This window comes from Drosophila suzukii, chromosome 3 (assembly GCF_043229965.1).
Source record: "Drosophila suzukii chromosome 3, CBGP_Dsuzu_IsoJpt1.0, whole genome shotgun sequence".
In the NCBI taxonomy this organism is placed as follows: Eukaryota; Metazoa; Arthropoda; class Insecta; order Diptera; family Drosophilidae; genus Drosophila; species Drosophila suzukii.
In genome coordinates, this window is record NC_092082.1 from 41,224,706 (window position 1) to 41,248,891 (window position 24,186).

General features: G+C 37.8%; 2 protein-coding genes across 11 annotated transcripts in view; both read left to right on the forward strand.

Moving 5' to 3' along the window:
• Positions 1 to 317: 317 nt before the first annotated feature.
• LOC118879546 (uncharacterized) lies at positions 318 to 7,429 on the forward strand. The gene is made up of 5 exons (XM_070995410.1): positions 318 to 452; positions 3,093 to 3,625; positions 4,664 to 5,921; positions 5,984 to 6,298; positions 6,366 to 7,429. Exons 1-3 carry the CDS (start codon positions 318 to 320, stop codon positions 5,379 to 5,381), a joined length of 1,386 nt encoding a protein of 461 aa, XP_070851511.1. The 3' UTR covers positions 5,382 to 5,921; positions 5,984 to 6,298; positions 6,366 to 7,429.
• Positions 7,430 to 12,121: 4,692 nt separating this feature from the next.
• The window catches only part of l(3)80Fj (lethal (3) 80Fj), a 57,318-nt gene continuing 45,253 nt past the window's right edge, over positions 12,122 to 24,186 (forward strand). For 2 of the 10 annotated variants that reach the window (XM_036822419.3, XM_070996350.1), the window contains exons 1-2: positions 12,123 to 12,267; positions 12,334 to 12,436. In XM_036822419.3, coding sequence (XP_036678314.1) covers positions 12,253 to 12,267; positions 12,334 to 12,436 — 118 coding nt within the window. In that variant the 5' untranslated portion in view covers positions 12,123 to 12,252. Of the gene's footprint in view, positions 12,268 to 12,333; positions 12,437 to 15,245; positions 15,446 to 15,488; positions 15,601 to 15,664; positions 15,840 to 22,525; positions 22,593 to 24,186 lie in introns of those variants that run through there. The other 8 variants (XM_070996352.1, XM_070996353.1, XR_010655084.2 and 5 more) reach the window with 8 other exon arrangements.

Consider the following 24,186-nt stretch of genomic DNA (forward strand, 5'->3'; position numbering starts at 1 on the left):
ACTTCAAATACACATACAGGGAAAAAATAAATAAGAATCCCTAGAAATTACTTACGCAAAATTTAAAAACATTCAATTTAAAAAAAAGCAATTGTAAACTTAAAAATAAAGTGAACTAAAATTATAATATACAAAATTAATTTTGTCGAATTAAAACATTCGGCCTCCCAACAACTTGTGTTTAGTGTCAACCAATTAGTGGCCTTATGAGTTTTCCAGGCCCATATAGGGAAACTAAACGCGATCTTGAAAGTGATAGTGAAGACGAGTCAATCCGAAAGCCTAGTAGATACCAACAAGAAAGTAAAGCAGAAACCATGAACGCGGCACAAATAGAGGCGGTAATTCAGGCCGCATTAAATAATCACGAAATGAGGCTCAGAGCCGAATTCGCGAATCAGATCACTGCCGTTAAGCAACAGCTTCAGAGTCTGCGTATAGAAGCGCCAGAGGTAGAATCCTAACAGAGGGTAGCGGTAATACCGGGAGCACCACAGTACGATATACCATTACATATAGTGAAGTCAGTTCCAGACTTTACTGGGGTTCAAGATGAGTACGTAGCATGGAGGCAATACGCCACCGACGCCTACGAATTATTCGAACCTTATCAGGGCAGTACCGCGCATTACCAAGCCGTCACTGTTATTAGAAACAAAATTAAGGGACCAGCGCGCGCGCTGCTAGTTACACATAACACAGTGCTTAATTTTAAAGCCATATTAGCTAGATTAGACTGCTCCTACGCAGATAAAACATCTTTGCTCCTATTACGGCAGGGACTCGAGTCGGTCCGCCAGGGCGACCAAACACTTATGCAGTATTACGATGAGGTCGAACGAAAATTGACAAAATTGTCATGACACATGACGAAGAAAGGGCTTCATTACTTAATACAGAAGTTAGGGCTGACGCCCTACACATATTCATTTCTTGTCTAAAAAAATCACTTAGGGCTGTTGTGTTTCCAGCACAGCCAAAATACCTGCCAGCAGCACTGGCATTAGCTAGGGAGGCAGAGGCCAGCATTGAACGAAGTATGTTCGCGGCCTCATATGCCAAGGTAGCCGAGCAAAGAAATCAGAATACTGATTTTCACAAGGGACAATACCGAGCGCCCGAGAAAAAGGGGAAAAATACTGGTGCTACTGGTACTTCTAAGTTCCGACAACCTTCACATTTTAGAAAGGGAAACCACACTCAATACCAAAATCCGCATGTCCCAAAAAGACCAAACTCTTCGGGTTAATAATGCCGAGCAGAACGCAAACGCGGAAAAAACCCAAAATTATGAAAACGCGGCCGCAGCCGCACTAGATGCAATCGATAATTTTTTAGAGGAAGCTCCCGCTTGCCCTTCATTGAACGTGGGCTGGCGGGGAGAACTATAAAAATCCTTTTAGACACGGGGGCGGCTAAGAGTTATGTAAAGCCCCTAAAGGAGCTCAAGAACATAATGCTTGTTGGCTCCCCATTCACTGTGAGTTCCGTTCATGGCTCCAGTACTATAAAAGAAAAATGCTTTATGCACATATTCGGCCTAAAGGCTCCATTTTTTTTACTTGATACTATCAACACTTTTGATGCCATAATTGGTTTCGACTTGCTAACGCAGGCCGGAGCGGCATTAGATTTACGTAACAGCGTAGTCAGGTATGGAAACATATCTGAACAGCTCAAATACCACGAATGCGATAACGTGAACTTCACAAATATCGATGACTTAATAGTCCCAAATTCAGTGAAAGCTGCATTTAAGAAAATGATCCTTAAGAGGAAACAAGTGTTTTCGCACTCTAACGAGGCGCTTCCTTCCTTTAACACTTCGATCATTGCCACAATTCGTACGGAGACCAACGAACCCGTATATTCAAAGCTATATCCTTACCCCATGGGAGCAGCAGAGTTTGTTAACACAGAAATTAGTCAGCTGTTAAAGGATAGCATTATCAGGCCTTCTAGGTCACCATTTAACAGCCCAACATGGGTTGTTGACAAAAAGGGACTTGATGCGGATGGCAACAAGAAAAAACGGCTGGTGATCGATTTTAGGAAACTAAATGAACGAACTATCGCCGACCGTTACCCTATGCCAAGTATTCCTATGATTCTTGCGAACCTAGAAAAGGCAAAATTTTTTACTACCCTAGACTTGAAATCGGGGTATCACCAGATTTATCTAGCTGAAAAAGACCGTGAAAAACTGCTTTCTCCATAAACGGAGGATAGTATGAATTTTGCCGTCTACCCTTTGGACTGAAAAATGCGGGAAGCATTTTTCAAAGGACGATTGACGACGTACTACGTGAACAAATCGGGAAAATTTGTTACGTCTATGTAGACGACGTGATAATTTTCTCAGAAAGTGCTGCCGACCACGTCATGCACATTGACACAGTCCTAAAATGCCTGTGCGAAGCCAACATGAGAGTGGCACCGGAAAAAACCAAATTCTTCAAAGAAAGTGTTGAATTTTTAGGTTTCATTGTTACTTCAAACGGAGCCAAAACAGACCCGGAAAAGGTAAAAACCATTCAGGAGTACACTGAACCAAAAAATTTGTTCAGTCTTAGGTCTTTTCTAGGATTGGCCATTTACTACAGAAGTTTTGTCAAGGACTTCGCTACCATAGCTAGACCACTTAACTCCATACTAAAGGGAGAAATTGGCACTGTTAACAAACACGTCAAAAAAGGTTGCTATCGAATTTGACGAGACCCAACTCAGAGCGTTCGAGCGCCTGCGATACATTTTATCATCACAAGATGTGATACTAACGTATCCAGATTTCAAACTCCCTTTCGATTTGACCACCGAAATCTCCCAAAAAGGTAGGCCAGTCACAATGATATCTCGCACGTTGAAAGACTGCAAGCTCAATTACGCAACCAACGAAAGAGAATTATTGGCAATTGTTTGGGCTATAGGAAAATTACAAATTTACCTATACGGCACAAAAGAAATCCGGATTTTTACGGATTATCAACCTCTTACCCTCGATGTATCCGAGCGAAATACAAATGCCAAAAGAAGAACACAACGCCAAGGTATTCTACAAACCCGGTAAGGAAAATTTTGTGGCCGACGCTTAGTCCCTGAACTGCTACAGGAATCAAATAATCCTGGAGGAAGCAGAGCAGCCTTTACGGCGACATTTCATAGTTTTCGGGACCAAAAACCGACACATAATCCGGTTCAATAACAAGGACGCGCTGTTCGGATTGGTCAAAGAGGTAGTAAACGTAGATGTTGTTAACGCCATTTACTGCGACCTCTCAGCACTAGCATGCATACAGCATGCCTTAGTAACCGAATTCCCAGCAACCAAGTTCTGGCATTGCAAAAAATTCGTGAATGACATCACGGATGCAAATGAACAGAAAGAAGTAATTATCTGCGAACACAACCGCGCTCACAGGGCAGCCCAGGAGAATGTTAAGGAAATCCTTCAGGATTACTACTTTCCAAATATGTCCAAACTCGCAAACGAAGTAGTTTTGAACTGCAAGACATGTACCAAGGGGAAGTACAACAGGCACCCCAAGAAGCAGGAGTTGGGTATCACACCAACCCCCTCATATGCTGGCGAAATGCTGCATATAGACATATACTCTACAGATAAGAAGTTTTTTTTTAACCTGCGTAGATAAATTTTCAAAATTCGGCGTAGTACAGCCATTACTTTCAAGGGCCATAATCGATGTGCGCAGCCCCATATTACCACTAATAAACTTTTTCCCAAACATAAAAACAATATATTTTGATAATGAGGCGTCTTTCAACTCGGAGACTATAACCACATTGTTAATGCACCCCCTCTACACAGCAGTTCAAACGGGCAAGTGGAGCGATTCCACAGTACCCTAACTGAGATAGCTAGGTGCATGAAAATCGACCAAAAGGTTTACGATACTGTTGAGCTTATTATGAGAGTAACGGTAGAATATATTAAAACAATACATTCAGTGACGAGGCTGCCACCCAAGGAGGCCTTGCACTCAGCCAATGCCGAACAAAAATTGGCAATAATAAGTAATATTGAAAAAGCACAACAGGCAAATCTAGATAGGTGCAACCCTACTAGACAAAACAGAATTTTTGAGGTAGGAGAAAAGGTATATCTTAAAAATAACAAAATGTTAGGAAACAAACTAACCCCACTGTACACAGAAGAACGTGTACAAGCAGACATGGGAACGTCTGTCCTTATTAGAGGGACACAAGGACAACCTTAGATAAAAACACCCCTCAACTTTCTTACTTTTTACACCTTATTTTCATACATATTATGCCTTAGCATACTTACACAGTAGATTTAACCTTTCGCCTTCTTACAGGATCGCGGGAATTTTATTGATAACGTTAACTATAGTTAACGCTAGAGTAACGGATTATTCGCATGCTCAGTATATCCCAATTACGGACGGAATTGCGTTGATATGGGAACAGAGAAACTTGCTTCGACATTCAAGTAATTTTTCCGAATTTTCAATTATAGTAGATGAAACTACTAGGTTGTCCGATTTATGAGAAAATTGTAGGCGTCGATATCGAACACGTTAGAAGTTTATTAGAAGTCCCCGTCATTAGCCTACTAGAGGCGTCTAACATTAGAGTCCTTCAGTCCGATAGTATAATCCATGTGCTAATCGCATACCCTAAGATTAAAACAATTTGTAAAAAGGTCACCATCTTCCCTGTATCACACCATCCTGCAGTTGAAGGAGAACACAGTAGCTGAATGCAATAGCGACGTCTTAGCAGTCACCGATTGCGTACCAACAACTTACGCATCGTTTTGCAAACTGGCGACCCATGATAATTGTGCTCGAGGCCTACACGCGGGGAGTACCGCATTATGCGAGACGCAAGCCAGCCACCTAAGCCCCATCACGTTAATAGATGACGGAGTCATAATAATCAACGAGTGCCCAGCTAAAGTCAGCACTGACGACGACCCTGAAATAGTCACCAACGGCTCACACCTCAATACGTTCGACCGAGTGGCTTTCATCAATGGCACCAAATACTCAAACCAAAGTGAAGCCATAAGAAAAACTCCGGGCATGGCGGCATCCCCGTTACTCAACATCATTGGCCACGATCCCACACTAAGCATGCCACTTCTCCAAAGAATTAACCACCAAAACTTGGAAGTCATCCAAGGGTTTAAGGAGGAAGTGAAATCGGCTGGAACTACCGACACCTGGTTCGCGGTCGGCGTGGGAGCCAGTCTTCTCATCAGCTGCTCCTTCCTACTCATCATAATGCTGAGGCGGAGACGAGACGCACGGGAGATCCAACAAGTCGTTGAAAAATTCGAGTTGACCGAGGACGGTCATATTCCTAAGGGGGGAGTTGTTAACACTGTTAAGGAGTAATTATAAGTCTATGAAGATCTTGGGTGATTATGGGACCACCCTAGTGTTTATTTGCAAAATCGGCATAAACGCCTTTAGGGTCCGAGCCTGGTTCCTACTGATGCACGGTATGGTGAGTTATGCGGATTTTGCTAGTGTCAGCACTTTGCTGCACGAGCGGCCAGCTTGCCGGCCGCGCATAGCTTACGTAAAGTCTTTTATCTTTTAGTCTAATTTGAAGTCTTGAATAAAGAAGCTCTGACAATATTAAACTCCGGCTACCGCCGGTAAGAACTTATTATTTTCACACTGTCTGAGTCTCTAGGCCAGCAGGTAAAGAAGGGCAGTCACCCTTCCAACGTAAACTTCCTAATCTTCAGTGGATAGGAATAGCCAGCCGGCTCATCAAGAATCCGGCTTAACCCGGAGAATACTCCAACATCCAGTACTTGCGATCCCCCTGGATACAGCACCCGTGGCCTGACTGACTGTTGGCTTTTGGATACTAGTGACTGCTGCGTGGGACCTGCCCGCCGGCTAACCCGCACTAAAATATAATTTGTATGTCTAAAAAATAAATCTTATACAAATATAATGCTTTAACAAATTATTTTGCAATTTAGGAGTAAGCATACAATTTATTTCTGATGGACATCTTGTCCTGCGCACATTGGCAACTGAAGAAATGTTTGCCTGCCATACTGCTGCAAATTTAAAAGACACCACCCTTTTTGTTTTAAATCGATTCGAGATCAGCTCCCAGCAAATTTATTCTTGCACCACTGATAATGGACGGAATATGGTCAAGTTTGTGGAACTTCTAAGTAACGAAAACATTCCGGAGGAGTTATACGACGACTCTTCATACTAGAATGAAACCGACGTCGACAACGACTTGTCTTTTATGAATGACGTTGCTTTTGAAAATAAGTGCATAAGTATGAAACTACAAAATATTTAAAAACGGTTTATATACTTGACATTTTATTATTTACTTAATTTTAGGTGTTCGTTGTGCAGCACATACTCTTCTGTTGTTCGAAAAAAATTGGTTTTGCCAGGGACTTGGTCAAAAAATTGAAGGAGAAAATTCTAAGAAAACCGCCCATTGATTGTCCTACGCGTTGGAGCTCGTCCTACAAAATGTTAGCGTATTTGGTAGAAGATGCAGTATACCATTTTTGCTCAACCTATGCAGTGGCTAATTCCGATTTATATCTGGATCAAAAAGTTTGGGATTCAATTTGCGAAATTGTAAGCCTATTAGAGCCAGCTGAGGTTGCCACAACAAAACTTCAAAGCCAAAATTTGGGTTTCGGAGACTTTTACCACATTTGGATTAGTTGTAAGCTACTCGTGCAGAAAAATAACTCAAAGTTGGCCAAATTTTTGTTAAGAGAACTGGAAGATCGTGAAATTTTATTATTTGAAAACAATGCATTTCTGTGTGGAATGTTCTTAGATCCCAGATTCAATAATACCCTAAGCAAAAATCAAAAACAGACTTGTATTAGTCTATTATCCAATATTTACTTCCAAATTCTATCGATATCCAATAATTCAAAATCAATTCTGGAAAAAAGTTTAGAAACAAGCCTTTCAGAAAGCTCCGACGAAGTGATAAATACCTTAAATTGGAAGAAGCAAGATCTGTAGGCTCACCTTCATGTATGTCTACATGCAGCCTTTTAGAATCAATACAAATTTTTCTAAAACAATGGCGCCTTTCCAAGTCATCAGACATTATTAAATGTTGGTCCGAGTCTTCCGAAAAAAGAGTTGTTTACAATTTCTCAAGTGGCCCTATGTGTTCCTGCTACGTAAGTGAGCGTAGAGAGGTTATTTTCCAACGTTAAGTTTATCATGAATCCGCTCAGAAACCGTTTGGACATGAAATCTTTAAACGCAATCATGCTTTTGAGAACCAATCACATGTTTTCCAAATAATTAACGTTTTTTCGTAAATTTATTATAATTATAAGTCATAACCATCTCTATGATTTTGGATCCATTGAACTATTATTAATGTGCCTTCAAATAAAGATTTTATTTTCTTAATAAAACATAAATCATTTTAATGTATTCATTGCCATAATAAATTGAACTTTGTTTAAATGTACCGGTAAGTACCTGTACCAGAACCGGAACCAAAACATCAATACCAAAATTGAATCGTTTACCGAATAAGTCGATTCGGTATGGGACCGGTACCAGAACCGGAACCAAAATAAGTTTCGGTTTGATTCCCTGGTTAGAAGCCAAAAGAGTTATTATGAAAGTATTCAATGAAATGGGAAAACCACAGGAAATCAAAGCAGATGAAGATTCATCATTTATGTGCGTAGCCTTACACAATTGGTTAAACTCGAAAAGAGTACAAGTTCAATTAACGACAAGTAAAAGCGGTATTTTGGACATAGAAAGGTTTCATAAAACAATAAATGAAAATTTAAGAATTACACCAGTTTACAAAAAAAAAATCGATGAAATACGCCTTCAAGGAAACAATTGTTTTCCGGTAAGGTACATCTCCCTGATTAAGTGTTGTACAACAAACTTTAAGTGTAAAACAAGCTAATATAAGGGATGATATGATTGAGATCTTAAACGCTAACATAGAGCAAACAATTCAAAAACAACTAGCAGCAATGAATTTAAACCAAGAAAATGCATTGTTTGAAATAGGGCACCCGAGATGCCAGTGCCTCTTTAGCAGAGCAAGTGCGGGAAACGAGTGGCTAAACTACAAATGGAAATAAGTTATTATAAAAAAACAAGAGAGAACGCTATAGTCGAGTGTCCCGACTATCAGATACACGTTACTCAGCACTTAAATTGAAAATTTATAAAAGTTAAGTTAAAACGTAAAGATCACCGCTTGAAAATGGGAATACGCTTCAAAGATTCTCAAAAAATCGCATTGGGCACACGGTTTTTTCCATAAGAGACTTAGTCGTAGACTTATGGAAAAAGGAAAATGTAACGTGCAGAAATGTTTGGTGCTTTTACAGCCTTCTAGTGCTTTTCAACACTGGGTAAACGGTCTTCCGTTTCTTTCTCTTTCGCTTATGCAAAGAACGAGAAGCCCCCTCCAGCGCCCCTACCATTGTTTTTCAGCAACTTTAAGGGATTCGATAATAGAAATTGGTATTGAGTTTATTGGAGAAATAGAAGGGGAGACAAAAACGATAAATTGCTGAAATTGTTAATTGTTCAATAGAATAACCCTTCAATTCTGGTGTGAGTTGTCAGAAGGCAAAAAGCTTTTTTGTTTTTTTTTTGGGCCTAAAACGCTGTGCCGCTGTCGAAGTCAGCAAAGAAATCAATGCAGCGTAGAAGACTGCCGACGAAAACGGTCGTACAAAAAAGAGAGGCCGATATTCTGAGGTTCCCTCTCTTTTTTTGTCTTATTTCGACCGGTTCGTAATTTTTTGCGTCTGCGTTTTGTTCGGCTAGCGACCAAAATTATGGCATAACAACTTTTGTGGCGAATGCCCTTATATTTTATGAGTATTATTGTATTTCGAAAAAAAAACTAAAACTGTTTTATAAAAGTAAATTATTTAATCATAGTAAAATTAAGTTAATTGAATTTACCTATAATTTTGTGTTTATTTCATTATATACATTATATGCATATGTATACATTACTATAACAATGTGATTTTTTACTTTAGCTATAGAAATTTAATCCGTTAAAATTTATTTAAGTATTTAAAACATTTTAATAATAACATTTAAAACAAATTCATATTATGTTTTTAATTAAGGAGTACAATTGTTAAAGTCGGATATGTTTCGCTTTAGAGAGGGTATTGGAGCAGTGCCACGCGCCAACAGCGAAGATAAAGCAAAAGAAATTATGTCAAGGAGTTAGAAGAAGAATTGGTGAATTTTGTTTGAGTTATTGAATGCGAAGCAGGCTGAAATTTTTTCTTATTAAAAGTGATATTTATTGACCCCTATAAAGTCATGTAAATGTTACATTAAGTTTAAGATGTTGTGCATTGATCTTAGTTTTAAGTAAGTCAATTTTTAAGGTGTTTTATGGGTCTTGCCAAAAAATCTAGAAAATTCTGATTCAGTTACCGAAATATATAACTTAATCAAAAAGTTTGCCAGGGAGAAATGAAAGCTATTAAAGATATGAGTAATTTATGTTTAGGTAATTTTTCTGTAAAACTAACAGTTTTCGTTGAAAAAGTTTCCGTTAAGCACACCGCCGATTTTTGTTTAATAAAACTTTTGCCTGCGGTGCTTCACTTTCTCGGGTCATAGTACTATCTTCGGTTTGCATGCGTGTACCTGATTTTAGTTTTTACTTGTATATTTCGCTAAATGGGAAAAGGAACATAAGCACGATATATCGTAAAAAAAGTCGAAAAAGGTCCATCACGTAAAATGCTGTTATCGATTAATCGAAACTATCTAACGCCATTTTTATGGGGGGATACTGCAATACTTATAAATGTTCACCTCCTATTTAAAATATTTCTTGTATGCTTTTTTCGAAAACCATTCAGTTTTCGGAAAAATGAATATAACATAATAAACCCCTTATTTTAAATATCTGAAATATTATTTTAATTTTTAGTTATACCTTCGAAAAAAACAGCAAAAAACCAAAAATGTTACGGTTTTTACCGTTAATTTCCAAGCTCCCGTTATTTGCGCAAACGTTGACTATTTTTTCCGTAATCAGGACCCAAAAACACGTCGATATGAAAAGTTTGAACGAAATCGGGCGGTGGCTAAACGGTAGTTTATCCAATTGCTCAGATGCCCTTCTACAGATTTCCATTAAAAGGTCTCATATCTTAAGTCAATTACAACTTATTGTCATTTAACTAATCTATTCACCTCTATTCACAAATAATATTATGTAATGAACAGGCCTTTAAAAATAGCCCTTCTACAGTTAGAGCCTGGCTTTCCGTGCATATTTGTAGAATATTATACACCAAAAGACTTCGATATCATTATATTTTTTTTCTCCGAACATTCTAGCACCCTTTTGCTCGCATGGAGAATCGTTGAAGCGAACAGCTGAATGTAATAAGCATTCCATATAGGAAGGGAGAGGACTGCAAATTCAGTTGCTTGGAAAAAAAGGAAAAACAACGCAAAAATGAATGCAATTTGAACGCTAGAATGTTGAATGTTTTCAGCGCCAAGTGATTATTTCATTGCTATTAGCAAATTAATCAATGATGAGATTTTTATTGAGGCAAGCGTATTGAAAATTGAATAGGGACTTTTTTGGGCCAACAATGACGCCACGAGAATTTTCACAAGTTAGAACAGCTTGGAACCTTTTAAGCTTTATAACACCTTTCTCGCGAGCGAAAGGTAAATAAGCGAATAACACTTTTCGTCAGGTCTGTTTTTCAGCGCGGTACTCAGATGATCTATGGAAATACCAGAAAAAATACCAGATTTCGCGAGTGATTTTTCGATGAACACCGTTAGCCGCGGCCCAAAGAATGATAAATTTAATCTTTGGCGGTGTTCGTGCAGAAGCGGTGGGGAATTTAAAAATTAAAAATGGAAGAAAAACACTAAAAACGGCTAAAGGAGGTCAGTGCAGATGAAAAAGGACGCATAGTCCAAGCTGTTGCCCATTATGGTGGAAGCAATACCACAACGGGCAAAACTGCTTCAGCGCTGGAGAAGATCCACCAGAGAATCCCAGTGGGAAGGAACATGGGACATCGCTCGATCTCCGACGAGCTCTCGATTGAGGACTCCACCTCCACCAGCTACTTGACAGCTAAAGCGGAGATGGAGGACCCGCCGGCTTCTATAGGGAGGACAAAATAAGCTCGCCCGCTAAGGGTAAGCTGAAGGATCCATCACCAGCCATTATTGGGCAGCCTATTGGGACTCGGAGCTGGACTACAGATGGTGCGGGAAAGATGGCGAAGCATCCGTGGGACGAGAAGCCTTAAGCTTCTAATTTACATAAATAAAAACTTTCGTTGAACATTTCATTTATTTTTATTTAAATTTCCTTGTGCACCAGAAGACTTTTATTTTTTAAATTGTTCCAATTGATTTCATTTCCGTTTGGCAACAAGTCCAGCCGCTTGACAGTAAGACCATGCCATGCATTGCGGGTGAACTTTAAAAACTTCGGTCACACTACAAAGAATTAGATTTTTCGACTAGTGAAACTCTTAGCCGATCTGAGTACTAGGCTTATGGAAGAAAAAGTCGCTGAACCGGAATTTGGTCGATGAAGCAGAAGCCCCGGCGGTGTGAATAGGGTATTATCACATAAACTAGTACAGAATACTAAAAATAAACACTGGAATACTAAATTGATTAATAAATTGAAATTGTAGCGACTTGCCTCCTCCTGCCTCTTTCTAGCACTTGTGCTTATTATAAAAGAAAAAGTCGCTGAAGCGGAATTTGGTCGCTGAAGCAAAAGCCATGCCTGTATAAATAGGGTATTACAGGAAAAAACATTTTACCAATATCAGCTAAAAATTTTGAAGTATCCGAGAGGTTTATTTAAAGCACACGTGTACTTGACTTTCAGACGAACTACGTTAAAGAAAAATAATTATGTAAATAAAATCATTCGTGTTAAGCTGACTCGTTTTGAAAAAAATATTAACCATACCAGAAAAACCGAACAAATACCGACGACCCAAAAATGACACTAATTTTGAATTCCTCTAGATTCCCATGCGAATCCTAAAGCCTAATACTCACATCGACGAAAACCATATGAACTACATATTAAAATGATTAAAATACGAAACTGAAATGGTATTTATTTTTAGGGCATATGGTATTTTTTATAGGTGTCCGTGCGGTCACGCTGTTTTGCGGTCACACGGAAAATAAGTTTTTAATAATTTTCATCTTACACGTTTCGTAAAATATGGTGGACGAACAGGTGCTTGCTTATATATATTTTAAAATATAATAATTTTATTAAAATATTAATATGTTTCTCATTTAGTTATCTAGCGCTTTGCGAGATTTACCAGGCAAAGTTCTAAACGTGCCGGTTGAGGAACGACAACTTATATTCCGAAATGTATCGTCAGTTTTAAGAAATCCTGGTAAGAGATTAAGCATTAGTCAGCTACCCACTGTTTCGATCAGCAATGAACTAAAATAATCTTTTAGAATATGTTAATGTTCTTGGTAATTAAGACAATACATATTTACATATATTCATACATAAAAACTATAAATTTACAAGGTACATAAGTATATGTCACTGTGGACGTCCATTACGTGGCGAACGCGCACCAGGAGAGTGCGGTGAGGCGACTACTACATATATAGCCGCAGAATTGAAAATCTGCAGTTAAATCAAAAAATCAAGTGGTACACCAATCGAAAGGTGTTGCAAAAACTAATAATTGCTTACCAAGCCTTTCCTAATTTTGATTGGTTTGGGAGAAAATACGGTAAAGGTGAAAATTTAGAAAATTGGAGCTGGTGGGGATCAATGCCCCAGGTTATTAGGAATGTTATATTCTTACTGGGAATACGCGTCGGATGACACCTCATTTGCTAAAATCCAATACTCCGTTTGAAAGTTATTCCAAAAACAGAATTTTTGGGGTACTTTCCAAAATAAAAATGTTTGTCCCTTTGTTTGTGGGTTTGTATGAATCCCATTTTGGTTTTAGGGTCTTCGAACCTTTATGAATGGTGAATTAAAAAGATTGATATAAAAAACTTTTTCTCTACTACTTTTGGAAAACCTGCTGGTATGACGGTAAATCCAATAAATACGTTTCTGTAGCATTAGTTGTTTAGAAACTTTATAGCTACAAAAATAATGTAGTTAAAAAAAAAAAATTTTTTTTCCACTTTTTGGAAGTTGTTGATCGATACAAGGTGCAACCCGATTTAGTTTAGTATAAAAAATAATTCATGCTTACCCCAGACACCCCACATTTTATGAATGGCGAAAACAACGCAAAATTCTTGTTAGATATTTTTTAAGTAAAAGAAAATCATTTACAAGTTCGTCATCGACTAAAACTTGTTGTAATAAATAAATTATTAAAAGCCAGAAAAAATGTAGATTCAATTTCCGATGTCTAACTACACATAATGTTTCTATAAGTACGGGATACAGTAACTAAGTGGATATGGCCTTGATAGCGGAAGTAATTATGTTGATTTTAATGCTATTACATTAGCTCATGTATGAGTATTACAACAAAAGTGAATAGAATTTCAATATTTAATTGTTTAAAAAACTTCTTACCTCTTAATGAGGTAATGAGATCGTGACGATCGCACTTTCAACTTACAAAATGCCTGATATCAAAATGGTTGAAAATTTGACTAATAAATACACTTTTTAAACTCTTATTCGGAACGCTGCAATAGAATATGCCGTTGTATGCTGAAAAGTTAAATATTTTGAAACCAAAAGTTGTTTGCCAATAATTCTGGTCTTTTCAGACGAATTGCTTCACGCAAACGACGCATAACGCTTAAATAATATTCCTTATTAACAGTTAGGCCGGTTGGAAGGAATTTAGAGTGCACCGCACCACGATATCTAAAAAAAACGCAACCATGACCTAGATTTTTAAACGACTTTGACGTGCTCTTTTCGGTCTGGCCGCGCCTTTAGCACGATATTCGCTTCCTGATAGTCACACATAGTTCACACACATCAACGTGGCGAAAAAATAGGAAAATTCACTCTTGGTCGTTTCAATTGTTTTTTTGTTATTTAGTAAATTAGTCATATGAAAAAAGGCTTAAATAATAAGTATCTTGTATTTGAGAGTGAATCTGTCAATTATTGGCATATCAGATGCAGAAAACAGCTCTATGGCCGTTTTTTCGTTCGTCCTGCAAAGTACAATTTTCCAAAAAAGAAACAATTTTATCAGGCGACAAATCGGGTTTCGTTTCCTTTAAATATCCAATAAAACCAATTTTTTCAGACTAGGTGGTAACAGTTTCAGTCAAAACAGTCACACTAACAGCTAATGAAAATTGTAAACAAAATTAAAATCATGTCTGCAGAAAATAACTTTCTTCGTTAAAATTATAAATAATTAAATAATTAATAAATAATAAAAGTCCCAAAAACGTAACTTCGCATTGCAGCCTTGTAGAAAAGTAACGGTTTCGAAATGCATATCTCTTCGGAATCGCCTTTTAGGGTAATTTAACATGTGGTGAGCTCATTTCTGCTGGTATATCCAGGTTGGTTCGTCATAGAGCCATTTCCGGTAAATCGATGAAAATCTCCCAGCTAATCTAACAGCTACTTTGAAAACCTACAAAGGTTTCTTCAGTTGTGCAGTAGAGGCGCGGTGACATGTCTGAAGGCAATAACCTTTTTTGTTTTTTTTTGTGCCTAAAACGCTGTGCCGCTGTTGACGTCAAAGAGAAGTCGGCGCAGCGTAGAAGACTATACGAAAACGGTCGTGCAACAAAGAGATGCATACATTTGGAGGTTCCCCCTCTTTCTTTGTCTTATAATCTACCTGCACTAGGCGCTCTTAGAGACAAATTTCGGCCGGTCCCTCATTTCTTTTGCGTCTTTCCGTTATGCTCGGCTATCGCCTAACATATCGGCGGAAAAATTTTCGTGGAGCAGCGACATGAGAATGCCCTGATATTTTAGGAGCATTATTGTATATCGAAAACAAACAACTAATATTGTTTTATAAAAGTAAATTATTTGATTATAGTAAAATTAAGTAAATCGAATTTACTCATAATGTTATGTTTACGTTTTATACATTATTATTACAATATAATTTTTTAGTTAAGTTATAGAAATTTAGTCCGTTGAAATTGATTTAAAAATTTAAAACATTTTAATTTTAACATTTTTATAAAAATCGTACTGTACACTTTACTCAAGAATTAAAAATTATACAGTAGGATATTTTTCGCTTTAGAAAGGGTATAGGTGCAGTGGCACGCTCCGACAGCGAAGAGAATGCAAAAGAAATCAAGTAATGGGGTGAGAGGAAGACTGGTGCATTCTGTATGAGTTATTCAAGAGGAAGCAAGCAATTTAAATTGTGCGCAGCAGATTTACTTTTTTCTGTTCTTAAAGTGCAAATAAAAAAAGTAAGGTAAGTGTTACATTAAGTCTAAGATGTTGTTCATTGATCTTAGATTAACTACGTAAATTTTGAAGGTATTTTATGGGTTCCGTTAGCCGAAAGTGGATGATGAAATCGTTTGTGCAAATAAAAATCCCGCAAAGGGTTATACACAGCCCTAAAAGGTATATATACATATAAACAAATAAAACTCATTTTTTGAACATGTATGCCCATACCTTTTTTTAGGAACGTTGGCCAAGGATTCGGAGGTCCCGGACAAATGTTTAAGGAAGGCGATGACCAATGTAAAAAGCAAATTAACGAAACATATAACTAGGCTTACTAACAATAAGTGTCCTTTAACAGAAAACATAAATAACACTAATTAATTCAAATAAAGTGAAAAGTAAATAAAAATGTATGTATTTTAAATTCTATATTTTCATAGGTGGAAACTCATTGGAAATATACTGAATTCCACAAGTGATTTCACGTGGGACATATCACTTGCAGGTGATTTCATAAGTGAAAACTCATCGGAAATATTCTGAATTTCACAAGCGATTTCTCGTGGGACGTGTCACCGGCAGGTGTCAGGCCGTACTACAAATGAGTATAAGGAGCAAGTGAAATCCCAAGTGACTTCGAAAAATGTTCCTTTGATAGTTCTGATATACTCCTTATCTGACATAAAGTGGTAGCCATTACTTTAGCTCACTCGCCTACGGTCACGACCATTTTTATTTTTTGTTTTTAAATGAAGGGCAAGATTTTTTTGAATGCCAGAATGTTTCCTACTAAGTATCATTTAAGTACTGGTTACTTAGCCTTTTTTCAATGATACGTTTCTGAGAACCATTCAATTATGTACACTGTACCAAGTGAGGTATATTTCAGTAAGACCGGTCAACAACTTCCTCAAATACACATAGGAACACTTTGGTGATTATATCAAAGTTAAAACAAAGGTAAAAAAAGAAAATTTAGCCCTTTACTTAGAAACAAGAGAGAACGCTATAGTCGATGCCATCGACTGTTACATACCCGTTACTCAGCTAAGTGTACTGGGAAAACTAAGGGAGTGCGAGGGAGATAGAGATATACAAGTAGCAAAGTGTCTGTTCCCAAGATTGCACACTTTATTGTCTACATAACGTGAAACATAGGCGGCGCCTTTCTACCTGTTACATGCTTTCCGACAAATCTGGTATACCCTTTCACTCTACAAGTAAAGGGTATAAAAAGGACAATGAAAAAGTGAGAGCGCAGATTATACAATCGGTTGCTGAGGCAAGTCCTTAGCGAATAAAGAATTGAGGGAAGTATTCCAACGTCTCCGATTGGACTTATAAACAAGAGAAAACGCTATAGTCGATGACTTCGACTTCTAAGAGCAATAAGAGCAAAATCTCATTTAAATTTTTAAAAATTGTGGTCGCTTCGCGGGAGTTATTTCTTAGGTTCGTGGTATTGACGGGGAAAATTTTCCCAGTTATTAATTAGTAATGTGGTGGTGGTAAAAATAGAGGAGATAAGATTGTGTTCAGTTCGACAGTAAATCTTAGAATGACTTTATTTAATATTTCTTTCTTATGCTCAAGTGCTTATGCAGTGGTTGCATAACCACTGCTGACCTAGTGGAATGGAAGTAAAACCGGACCGGATGCAATGTTGCGATTTGGTCTCGGTGCGGCCCAGTTGGTTCTGTTTATTTGATATTCCATATTGCCAACAAAGTGTCAGGTCGACTCTTCTAATTGAGTGGCTGCCGCAGGGGTTTCGGCGGGGGACCGCCAAGGGCTAGTGCTGAGGCGGTAACTTCTAATTGAGTGGCCGGGTGGGTTTCGGCGGGGGACCGCCGAGGGCTAGTCCTGATTTTTCTGGAGACAAGATGTAGGGGAGATGGGCCTTAAATTTTTACCATCCGCCTTTTTTGGGAAGTTGGGTTGTTTTAATAATTTATCATCCATGATGGAAATCATCTTATTGTTGTATTAAGCTACTAATTCGTCCTTAGGTGTCATGCTAAGGGACTACGTTATTTGGTCAGCACCTACTGCAATGTTTTAATCTGATTTTCATTGTCTTTTATGGAGTATACACTCATATGTGCTACTCTATTTTCTGGAGGTATTTGTTCGACCCTAACAATAGATAATGTTTTCTATAAATGAGTTTAGTAGAGCGGTCTGCAGCGTCTTATAAAGGGGACATAGGAATAACTCTGCTCTGCCTCTGCCAACGTCAGGCAGCAGTCGTCACACAAACATACATAAGCCGTCTCGTACAAATTACTCACAAATATTAGACATAATATCTTTGTATTCTGTGTCGACCGCTGGATTAGTATTTGGTTCATTTATATTTAAAAAAAAAAACTGGTTCTCTTGGCCACTTTAACTGCTCTTTTCCGCTTTCCCGCTTTCTTTTAACTCAGAGAATTTTTTTGTGACGTTTGATATTATGTTATCTAAAAAAATGTTTAGATCTGCATTTATTTTATAAACTATTGGATAATGGTGGCTACTACCAATGTAAAAACGTTCAAATCCCCACTACATTGAATATGATTGGTAATGGTTAGATCAAGTACTGATCCAGAAGCTGCGTCTATATTTCTTTTTAAGGTTGGGCTGATATTGTTATTAGTCTGTATCAAGCACTCGTCATTACTATTTTTAGAAAAACGCATTTACTAAGCAAATATCACTAAAGACAATTCATCTTGCATTAAAATGACCAAAAATAATTACCAAATAATTACCAGAAGTAATTACCTTATCAAAGTCAGTATATACGTATAGTATATGTGTATATTCTTGATCACCATCACTAGACGAGTCGATCTAGACATGTCAGTCTGTTCGTTTCCACGCAAACTAGGCTCTCAGTTTTAAAGCTATCATAAAGCTGCTATAGGAACGATCGGATAATTAATGTAGAATTAATACAAAGACCGTTATGTTTCGTTTTCGGTAAAAATATACGGTAGTAAATTGAAATGGAACATTATCTTAATATTTCTGTAATTAGTTTTTAGTTTTCTAAAAATCGGAAAGTCTATATATAGGTTCTTTATATTTTTCAACAGACAAGTTCGAATGGGCAGTAATCATGTACACTAGATGTTATGTGATGATAAAAGCAATAGGTGATATTAAACCAAGAGGTGAAATATTGCATTACTCGTAGAGTAAAAGGGTGTGTTAGATTCGTCGGAAAGGAAGAAAGGAAGCTGGCATATCCTTGCAGTTATAATTATTAAATTTAAAAATACAAAAAATTATATTACCAATAGTATAAGATAATATGTCAGAAAACACCGAAGCTATAATTTGTTTCATATTATTTACCCACCAATTTTCCGATCGTTCCTATGGCAGCTATATTATATAATCGTCCGATTTCGATAAAATTAAATTCCGAACTCAGAACTAATTAAAAATGTTATTTCCAAGCGTAGAAGGTTATATCTTAAAAAGCACCGCAGCTATAATTTGTTTCATATTATTTTTCCATATTATTCATATTATTTCCCTATGGCAGCTATATTATATAGTCGTCCGATTTTGATAAAATTAAATTCGAAATTTAAAACTAATTAAAAAATGTTATTTCCAATCTTACAATGTTATATGTTAAAAACACCAAAGATATAATTTTTTTTCCGATTTTTCCTTTGGGAGCTATAAGATATAGTTGTCCGATCCGGCTGGTTCCGACTTATATACTACCTGCAAAAGATATAAGACTTTTGGGAAAGTTACAGCCCAATAGCTTTAAAACTGAGAGACTAGTTTGCGTAGAAACGAACGGACAGATGGACAGACGGACATGGCTAGTCATGCTGTTCAAGAATATACGAGGGCAGTCCGATAAATACTTAGCCTCACCGCCCGATGGCGTCACTATCGCAAGAGAAATTTACTATCGTGTAGTACATTCTCGTAGACGGTTACTGTCGAAATTTCAGCCGAATCGGACTCGTAGTTTAGTTTTGACTGCGTGTGGAATCGGACGTGTCCGCGGATTTTACAAAAATGGAGAAAGAGCAATATCGGTCTGTGATTCGATTCTTGTTTTTGGCAGGGAAATCGCGCAGCGAAATCAAAGAGCGCTTGGATGCTGTGTACGGTGACTATTCATGACAACGCACCGGCTAAACACTTCCGCCCGCGCCAAGGCCAAATTGGTCGAATTGGGCTACGAACTGCTACCCCATCCACCATATTCTCCAGATTTGGCCCCGTGTGACTTCTTTTTGTTACCGAACTTAAAAAAGTCACTCGCTGGACAGAAATTTGCGTCGAATGAGGAGGTCGTCGCCGCCACAGAGGCCTATTTTGCAGACCTCGAGAAAACGTATTTATCAGGCGGGTTAAAGAAGTTGGATCATCGCTGGGTCAAGTGTATCGAGCTAAAAGAAGATTATGTTGAGAAATAAATCGCCACTTTTCCAAAATTTTCGTTGTTCTTTTGGAAGCTAAGTACTTATCAGACCACCCTCGTATATACTTTATTGGGTCGGAAACGTCTCCTTCACTGCGTTGCAAACTTCTGACTAAAATTTATATATCCCCTGAGCAGGTGGCTTCGTTTCTTTTTGTTTTCGGTTTTCTGTTGAGCGCTTAACGTTCGTGAGGAGCTCTCTTACCGAACATCGCACAATGAGAAATATAAAAGAAGTTTGTACAGAGACTTATTTAAATATAAAATGACTAAAAAAGTCAATGCAAACTGTCAATTCATTAATTTATTTTCTATTCGGTGCAATTTGGTACGTTCAGAATGATCGCCCGCTAGTTTCTCTTTGAATACCTTTAACTCTTAATTATTGTCCAATGTATTTTAAAAAAATTAATGCGCTTTTTATTGGATTCACACCCAATTTTTTTAAATAAAAAGATCCCTGCTTACTCGCGACCTTAACATAATCTTCGTTTAAGAGCAAATGGACCGTGAATGAATCTAGCAAAAGAGAACGGAAAAAATTGATCTGAGCGCGAGCAGAATTATTATACGAACAATTCAATTAAAGTCTGACAGAAAAACACTTATTTTGCGACCGCACGAATCGGTCAACAGTTATTCAGTGCCACGCCCACTATACGATAAAACGATAAAACCTGCCTAGCGCCCAACATTTTTAAGGTTTTTTTGGCGTAAATTCAAATTGATTTTGTTGATTATTATATTGTCTACATTCCAAAAATCATAACAATCGCAAAATTATTTTAAAAATAATGAATTACTTAGTAACACCGTTCCCATACGGTAAGTGGTGCAACCTGTTACGTTCTGCGCCGAAAGATATGTCATGGAAATTTATTTTAAAATTGGTCAACAGTTTAAACTTGGTTAGATGAGTAACGGGCATCTGATAGTTGATCCACTCGATTATAGCGTTCTGTCTTGTTTTAAGTTTCAAAGTAAACAGGACTTTTAAAAAAAAGACAGAACAAATAGTTTTTTCGGCAAAATCAATTTATTTTGTTCAAAATAGTCTCCTTCTGCTTTAATACAGCGTTTTGCACGGTCCAAAAGCATGTCAAACGAGTGTTTTAGCTCGTTGCCCGGTATGGTCGCCAGTATGCCGGTGCAAGCCTTTTGAATGGCCTCTACGTCTGCATAACGCTTTCCTTTCATCGGCAAATGCATTTTTCCGAAAAGGTAGAAGTCGCACGGGGCCATATCAGGTGAATACGGGGAGTGGTTGATGGTTAAAATGTGATTTTTGGTCAAATAGTCGGACACAAGCGTCGATCGATGAGACGGCGCATTATCGTGCAACAAACGCCAACTTCCATCTTTGCGATTTTCGGTCCGAACACGTTGAATATGGAGCATCAAACGCTTCAAAACTCCAAGGTAGAATACCGCATTAACGTTTTGGCCGGGTGGAACAAATTCTTTGTGGACAATACCCTTGGAATCATAAAAACAAATCAGCATTGTCTTCACTTTTGACTTCTCCAGGCGCGATTTTTTGGGTTTCGGCTCGTCCGGCGCCTTCCATTCAGCACTCTGGCGTTTCGTTTCGGGATCATATTGAAAACACCACGTTTCGTCACCAGTCACAATCTTGTAAAGGAAGTTTGGGTCTTTTTTGCCTCTTTAATGATTTCCTTCGAATGTTGAATTCTGAGCAATTTTTGGACGTCAGTCAATTTGTGCGGAACAAACCGTGCACACCTTTTGTAAGCCCAAATGTTCGGTCAAAATGTGATAAATCGATGTTTTGGAGATGTTCAATTCTATTTCCATGAATTTCAATGATGATTTCGGCTGTTTTTTTATGAAATCACGCACAGTTTCGATGGAATTTTCGGTGAACACGGATTTTGGTTGGCCCACATGTTCATCGTCATTTATGTCCTCACGACCTTTTTGAAAACGTTGAAACCACTCGTGCACTCTGCTACGGGATAGGCAATCATCGCCATAAACTTGTTTCTTCAAATGAAACGTTTCGGTAAAAGTTTTACCAATTTTAAAACAAAATTTAATGTTGGCTCTTTGTTCGAAGCTCATTTTCGCACCGATGACAAAAACATACTGACACTTAAAACGCAATAACCTCACTTCCAATAGATGTAATGTCATGAAATTTTTACTGGAAGACGATAAACGATAGCAGATTCTAACGCACCAGTTGACATATAGATGGCGCCGCTAGAGGGCGCTAGATTAAAAAAGTCCTGTTTACTTTGGAACTCACCTTGTATATGATTTTATGAATTCGTTAAATGCTCTATGGGATCTAATGTGCCTATAATTTGATGGTGGTAAGCTGTGGAATTATGTTTATCAGTTTTACAGTTTTAACATAGTTCAGTTAATACGGAGTTCATTGTTTGGTCTTAATGTTAGTATACAATTTTTAAATATTTCCATTGCTATTCTTTTTGAGCTTTCTTTTGGTACTGGAATTGTAGCTAAATATGTTTTTAAATCCCACATTATAGTGACTGCGTATTCGACTCCCTGTTCTTGGAAGTGGCCCTGTTGTGTAGATAATTGCTATATTAAAGGCTGTTTCAGAAGTTGGAGGAAATGCTATATTTTTATTTTTGCTAATTTGCATTTTATATGGTAATATCTTTCTAGCTAAATTATGTTCCTATTTTTCCTTACATTGTTGAAACTCCCAAATGACCTTCTTCGACTGACAGTCGTAAGTATTCTGGATTAGTACTAATTTATTTTTCTTACAAATCGAGAATTAGTCTTACAATATCTTTTTCTCACTTTTAATATAACATTTACATTTTTTTTATACCCGTTACTCGTAAAGTAAAAGGGTATACTAGATTCGTCGGAAAGTATGTAACAGGCAGAAGGAAGCGTTTCCGACCCCATAAAGAATATATATTCTTGATCAGGATCACTAGCCTAGTCGATCTAGCCATGTCCGTCTGTCCGGATGAACGCTGAGATCTCGGAAACTATAAAAGCTACAATACTGGTATTAGGCATGCAGATTCCTGAGATTCCTGCGCAGCTCAAGTTTGATTCAGCAGAGTGTCACGCCCACAAACCGCCCAAAACTGGCTCCTACAGTTTTGATGCTAGAATAAAAATTTTAACTGAAATGTATTGTTCTCATCAATACCTATCGATTGACCTAAAAAATTTGCCATGCCCACTTTAAAGCCCACAAACCGCCCACAAACTTCAAAAAATCGTAGATATGAACGTGGAATTGGGCTCTCAGATTTAGATTCCGTAGCCTTGTACCCAGCGCAAGTTTGTTACGCGAATATGCCACGCCCACTCTATAGCCCACAAACCGCCCAAACCTTTGGCGTCCATAATTTGCATGCTAGATAAAAAATTATAACTGAAATGTATTGGTCTCGTCAATGCCTTTTGATTGAAAAATCTGCCACGCCCACGCTTTAATCTGTCCACCGCCGATAGGTGGCGCAATTCAAACTCGTTTTGCTGTTTGCATATCTCCATTTCCCTTTGGTCCCTTTAGCTGAGTAACGGGTATCTGATAGTCGAGGTACTCGAATATAGCGTTCTTCCTTGTTTTTTTTTCTAGTGGTAGGCGCACCCCTTAGTCGCCCAACAGTTCCCCCACCAAAACACCTACAAAAATTTGTTGTTTTTTGTTACTCAATATGTTTTTTAATTTTTAAATTTAATGTTATTAAAGATGTCATAGACGTCTTCTTCTTTATAGTCAGCAAAGTCTTGCAGGTTTCAAGTCGCATGATAGCAATGCTAGGACTTCATGTGGAAGGGGAAGTCGCTTATGTTTCTGAATGCGCCTGTTTAAAATTAAAGATAAATTTATGGGATCGGACCACAAAATCTGCTGTGCTTCCTTGCATGATGAAGTCTATCGGATTTATAAATCTTATTCCTCGCTTCGGCTGTCTCCTCTCCTAAATACCCGGCTGGAAAAACTGTATTTTCTAAAAGTATTTGCCAAAGTTCTTAAAATTTTCTAGGTTTAGTTACTCTCGAATTTCGCAACACTGATCTTTTGCGAAACCTTGATCTAGAATTAAAGCCAAAGCCTCCTTACCGATAGATCGCACTGTATGTTTTTAGGTTCCTAATGGTTTTGGCCTTCGCTGGACTGAAGGCAAGTACTTGTAGTATGGTGGCGAGATCGATGAGTACCCGTCTACGAGCAGCTATGCTTGCTGCTTGTACCACTAACCTCGAATTATGTTTCTGAGCCGTTAAGAAGGCTGTTGCATCCTTTTTCTGGACTACTGTGCATTTTTAAGAAAATGTTCTTTTTCGACGTCCAT

Excerpts from the sequence above, each read along its gene's own strand:
- LOC118879546 (XM_070995410.1), top strand. The coding sequence starts at position 318 with ATGAACGCGGCACAAATAGAGGCGGTAATTCAGGCCGCATTAAATAAT. Across the intron at positions 453-3,092 it reads TGCGTATAGAAGCGCCAGAG|TCCCTGAACTGCTACAGGAA; the intron begins GTAGAATCCTAA and ends GCCGACGCTTAG. Across the intron at positions 3,626-4,663 it reads ATATACTCTACAGATAAGAA|ATTAAAACAATTTGTAAAAA; the intron begins GTTTTTTTTTAA and ends GCATACCCTAAG.